This window comes from Mycteria americana, chromosome 5, assembly GCF_035582795.1.
Source record: "Mycteria americana isolate JAX WOST 10 ecotype Jacksonville Zoo and Gardens chromosome 5, USCA_MyAme_1.0, whole genome shotgun sequence".
Taxonomy (NCBI): domain Eukaryota; kingdom Metazoa; phylum Chordata; class Aves; order Ciconiiformes; family Ciconiidae; genus Mycteria; species Mycteria americana.
Window position 1 is genome coordinate 40717011 of NC_134369.1, and position 6000 is coordinate 40723010.

Here is a 6000-nt window from a genome sequence, read left to right on the forward strand (position 1 = left end):
CCTGGAGTTGTATAGCCTTCATTCTCTTCAGCTCACTGTGTTCTTGGTATTTTTTTTCCAAAGTCTGTAATACGGCTACCATTGCTGCTTATAATGTTTTGCAAACTGCATTTTCGGTTGCGAGCAAAACACTTTGAATATACTAAAGCACTTTTGCAGGAGTATTATGTGAAAAATATCTAAGCATTGCTTTACCTGTTACTGGAACTTGTGTTGTTCTACACTTACAGCTGTGGGTGAAACTTGTATAAGTACAGATAACATTCACATAGCATTTTATAAGACATTTCAAGGGGAAATTACTGGAATGACTTGTTAAAGACAGGCCTGTATAAGGCCTCATAAAGCAAGTTAAACATATCTAGGAGTTTGAAATGGTAATAGATGAGATTACGGTAGGAATGTGCTTGTTGCTCCAAGTAGGGATTTACCACAGCCCTATTACTTGTCTGGCTGTTTGGGATAATGAAATGTGATATCCTTGAATTGGAAGTACTGAGTTTCTAACACCCTCTTTTCAGGCAAAAAATGTGTCTAATAAAACCATTGTTTGATCCAAGATTATTCTTAATTTTTTTATATATAGGAGTTAAGTGCCTACAAATGATTAGGGTTTCTAAATTGTAAGTCTTTGTTGTCAACTTGTTATCTAATGCAAAATCCTAAATATAAGGTGAACAGTTCAAGCTAAAATAGGAATAGATGCCCAAATAGATGCATTTGTTGTAAAAACTGAAAATCCTTTCTTTTTTGATCATCTAGCGTTTACTGCCCCCACCTGCCATGATTGAAGAACCAGAAACTACTCCATCGCAAGAGACTGAAGTAGAAGGTGAAGTGCAAGGCATGCAGGAAGATGCAGAAGAAGAAGAAAATAAGGTAGGGGAAGAAATGATAAAGGAAGGAGAACTGAAAGTGGCTGAAGTGGATGAACATCGAACAATGCCAGAACACCCCGGAAGAGACAGTGATAGTGGAGACAGTGAACCTGAGAATGAGACTGAAAAGTGATCCACGTGATGTTTGTCCTCTACATGTTTTGGAAAACGGACGGGGAAAAAAGCAGTTAGGAATATAATTACTCTTTTTACATTGACTTTTTAAAATGGTTGCTTGTGTAATGTGACCTGTTTGGTATATTTTTCACTGAATACTTTGTGGACAAGCAAAATGTTTGGCAAACATTTTACTGAGTTCTTGTCAGTATCAGTAATGTAATTTGTTTAATGGCCTCAGATGATACACAGTTTCCTTTTCATAAGTTGTTCAGTAAAGATGCTTTTTATACTGGTTTTTGAATATTTGACCTTTAATTCAGTCACTGAGTTATTCATTAAACCTCACTGATTAAGCGTATTCAATGTTGGTCAGACACACTTTATAGTTTCCTTAATATTTTGCAATGGAGAATTCCTTACACAGACCTGTGCTTGTATACAGTGAGATGGTATTTTAGGCATAGGCTCAAGTTCAGTAAGGTAGTTAATTGTATGTCTGAGAAATGTGAATTGCCATGGGACTTTGAAATGTTTAAAAGCTTTATTGAATTGGGACCTTAGCAGGTTCTCAGAATTTCATAAGGCCCAGGTAGTTGTAGCCATTTCTCATTGTTGACTTCTGCTGCTGTTTTTAATTGATCGCTATTTACAGAAGTAGTGAGGATACAGCTTTTCAGCAGCACTGTTTTTTAAATTAGTGTTTTGAAATACATTTCTTTTGCTTTAAGAGGACACAGTAATTGCCCAGGATAAAGCTACATGAAGAAGAAAAATGAAAGTAGTTCCCCGAATGCAGGATTTGCAAAACATCCAGTATTGATATTAATGACATAACGGTTGAATGGGTTTTCTAGGGTAACTTCCAAGTGTACATCTTTCATAAAGTGATCAGAGAGAGCTTTTTCCCTGGTTCATTAAGAATGCCTGCCAGCTTGGCAAATTATTCAATGGTTCAATGAGACTTATGAATTTCCAAGTAGATTTTCAAACAAAGCAATAGCCATAGGAACACTTTTATTGCTGACAAAGGGAAAATGCTTGGTTTTCAAGTGTTGCAGTTGTGAAGCAGCCAGAAGGACTTCCTCACTAAATTGACTAGAGAATAATTAACTTACAAGCTTTTATTAATAGCATTGAAGTTTTTTCTTAATATTTTTGTAGTATAATAAGGAAAAAAGAAACAGTATAAAATAAGCCAAGCTCCATGAAATACATCTGTTGCATACTTGTGTGTACATGCTGAGATCTCATCTGCCCCTCCCCCTGAAATCATTCTCCCCCATCAGTTAGAGGGGAGCTCAAGAGTAACAAATCCTAATACTTGCTATTTGTACACAGTGTTCTCTTACGTTTTTCATTTGCCAAAATGAAGTTTTCTCAAGCAAGAAAACTAATCATTTGAGCAGAATGTGTTTCATTGGTTGTTTTGATTGGAAGGGAGTGTACTGTTTATTACCAAATTGTCTGCCTTGGGAGAACATATTACAGTGTTGAACATTGAGGTGATAAGTTTCCTGCAGTAACATTCACATGTTCATGCAGGATTGAATAATACAGGGCCTTCAGGCCACTAGCTCAGCGGAGGATTTTCATCTTTGTTTTCCAGCCTATTTGCTATAAATATTTGAGTCTTACAATCATTTATTGTGCTTTAGGATTTTAGGAACTGGAAAAGGATTCTGGAGGGTTGTTTTTTTTTTTCTGAAATGGGTAATTTAACTGACAGAGACTCTATTAATAATTAGGACAGAATGACTACTAGCAAGCACCCAAAGCTGAAAGGAGCTGTGAAGACCTTTTTGAGTTGCGCACAGTTGGCAGTGAACTGTGACCACACCTGCCTGTGTGATGCTGGGTTCTGTGTGTGGGCCCCAGCTGTACGTGGTCACTTCTGGCTCAGTTCTTTTAGAACAACAGCCAAGTATAGAGTCATCCTAGGCTTCAGTGTTGCCCTAAAATGGTGAGTGGAGTTGTAATGAAAGTTGTTTCTGGCTAAGGTGCAGGAAGAGGCAATTGAACTGCAAACAATTGCAAAAGCTTGAACAGCCTAATATGCAGTTTTCTGAGGGACCAAGCACCACCTGTAGAAGAGATGGAAGGTTTTGTTGAGTTGACTTGAGCTGAGCAAGTGGTTCATCAACCCTTGCTGCCATCTACCATATATTGAACTTTACTTTTTTTCAGGGAAATGATAGCATAAGGAGAATGCATTTTCAAAAGTCTGGAAAATCATGTTTTTCTTGTAGCAGTGGTTGGAAAGTTCTTGAGGCTTTGATTTGGAGTATGAGGTTAGGGGTTTGGGGCTTTTTTATCCCCAAAGCTTTTCAGTTCTGTTTTTCATTTTTAGTAAAGGATGAACTTTGTCTCTTCCACCAAAATAGTTTTTATGTTCTATTTACATTTTCCTATAAGAAAGAGTAGGTGGGAGAAGTGAAGCAGTCTAAAACTGTAATTTTGATCCACATAGTTTGTTTTCCAATGGCAATATTTACTTGGAATTTAGCATCCCCTTCTGATGTCCCTATTTTTATTCTAGTGAACAAGATCCAGTTGTTAAACAAAATGTATTGAAATTTTTTTTAAAAAAAGACACATACAAATTTAATTTATTTTTAAAAGACAGAATCTGTAAGTAAGTGAACAAAACCATTGTTAAAATAGCTTTTAAAAAATTCTATTCGAGCATTATTACAAAGAATTATTACAGTACTGCATGAAAACCTAGCAAACAAAATCTTTATGAAGACAAGATCCTTTAAGGGTATAAACCAGAGGAAAAGATATAAAATTACTTTCTTTTATTGTTCCAAAGCTATGTAATTAAAAAAAAAACCCCACTAATGACTTTTTGAGTGAAACTAAAGAACTAGTAGTGTTTTTTCTTCATATTTTAGCCAACGCTTCCATGAATTGCTTAATTTTCCTCTGTTACACTGAGCCTGTAAAACCACTTAGGCACTACTTTCCAGATTTATTTAAATAGAGACTAGTTTAGAAACAGCTCAACCCTTGGACTCTAATATTGTGCTGATATAAAAATGATACTTTAATTCAATGTACTGTTCATTTCTGTAATAGCCAGAAAAACAAGGGCAAAGGGCAATTTACTTAGGGTTCTGTCTTCTGTACATAGCTGAGTTAGTACTATATAAATACAGGCCCCTTTCCATCTGTGACTCTGAAATAGCGCAGTAAGTGCAGGTTTAGGTATGATCAAAGAAAATGCCTTAGTAAAACTCTCAGAGCATGGCTTGCTTTTGCTTTAGTCTGTATGGGACTTTGAAACAGCTTGGCAATGTGGCAAAGACAGTGGATAAGTTCTAAAGGGTTCAGGACAAAGTTCTCCAAGGGGAAAAAAAGAGACAAGCTGGAGGTCTCAATAAGCAGTTTACAATAATAAATATATCCATAAACTCCTGAAGATAAGGCCATTACTTTTTGCTAGCCTACCTTGCATTTGCTTTAATAGTGGATACCAAATACTGCTCTACGTGTTGGATAAGGTAGGTTCGAACTTCCTTCAAACGGGAAGCAAATGTCTGGCCCCTTCTCCTCCCTCTTGGAATGGACCTCTGCAGTTTCATGGGACATAAAAGGAAATCCTGAAGAAACGGAATCCTGAAGGAAAGTATTCTCATGAAGAGTACAAGTTAAGTTTTGCTGGCAGAATGGCTTTGCTGACAGTACAAGAGAGACCAGTTTTATTCTCTGAAAACACAGAATTCTTTTAATAAAGACCGCCTAGGGGCAATGTTGATCACATACTGGATAAACATGATGGCATACAATTCTATTGAAACAAGAATTAGGTAACACTCAAAATCTTGTAGAGCAAGCAGACAAAAGCGAACGTCCTAGCCAACAAATGAATCACAACCCACAGCGGTCAAGAAGCTGTGAATGCCATTAAGACATATGGCAGTGTAGTTTCCTTTGCCAAACATGGTAATCCTCCCAGTAGAAACAATCAATAGAAAATGAATGTTTTGGGGGGAGTTTTGGAGGCTGTTTTTATGGCCCTTAGTGCTTCCTTTGCTATGTGGTTTCTCAAGTGTAGTTCTCTTACAATCCTTTTTCTCAGAGGACTGGTTGCTTAGGTACCTGTCAAAAAAAGCCCAATAACTGTGTAATGTTTATGCGCTATAGTACCAATAAACACATTTTAAAAGAATGCTGTTTCCATTGCAAATTGAAAAAGAACTTCCTTTAAAAGACTTTCAGCTAAGCATCTTCTGTAATTCCATGTATTTTCCTAATTTTTGGGAGGTTTCTGAAGAAGTACAGTACTCAAACTTCCAAAATAAAGTTCCTCCTTGCCAACACAGGCATCTACAAAATTACTACAGTGAAGAGAATGCAAGAAAAGAGGGAGAAACAATACCTGCGATGCTACTCCCTCTCAGTTTTTAAATAGTTATTTCAGGAGACTAAATACTGCTGCTGTAATGAAGTGATCTTTTCCCACTCCTATAGTAGGTCACAAGGACAGATTACTTCTCTGGGCCTGGCTCTGGCAGGGCTTTAATCAACTTAATCCAACCCGTATCAGGGGTAATGTAATATGTTGCTATTAAGAAAAATAGTATGGTTCATTTAGCTTCCATTATGATTTTCACTCACCTTGAAAAAAGACCAAGGACATGGATCTTTGAATCAAGTAATAGCATTACTTAAGTGTAATGCAGAGAAGCCCCTTGCTGTACTGTTTGTTATATCTGGAAAACAAGATAAAAATAAAAGCTGAAGAAGAGTTATTTCAGCTATAGGTAAGAAACTTTCCAGAGTTCAGGCATTATCTCTCTGCTTGAGAAACACTATCAGAGCAGAGTATGTTTCTGTGTGAGTGTCTTGTAAGAAAATGTAGACCCAAGCAAAAAGTGGAGCCAGCTGCTGTCAGTGACATGGTTCATCTATAGATATTGGTGAAAAAGCGCATACAACTCCAGTGCGTGTTTGCCTAATGGAACATGAGAATTTTATGATTCCAGAGAACAGCATAAAA

General features: G+C 36.8%; 1 protein-coding gene across 1 annotated transcript in view; it reads left to right on the forward strand.

Moving 5' to 3' along the window:
* Positions 1–3573, forward strand: part of AQR (aquarius intron-binding spliceosomal factor) — a 69811-nt gene extending 66238 nt beyond the window's left edge. Inside the window, exon 35 of the mRNA XM_075503047.1 lies at positions 763–3573. Within this exon, the coding sequence (XP_075359162.1) occupies positions 763–1011 (249 nt within the window). The 3' untranslated portion in view covers positions 1012–3573. The remainder of the gene's footprint in view (positions 1–762) is intronic.
* Positions 3574–6000: the final 2427 nt, after the last annotated feature.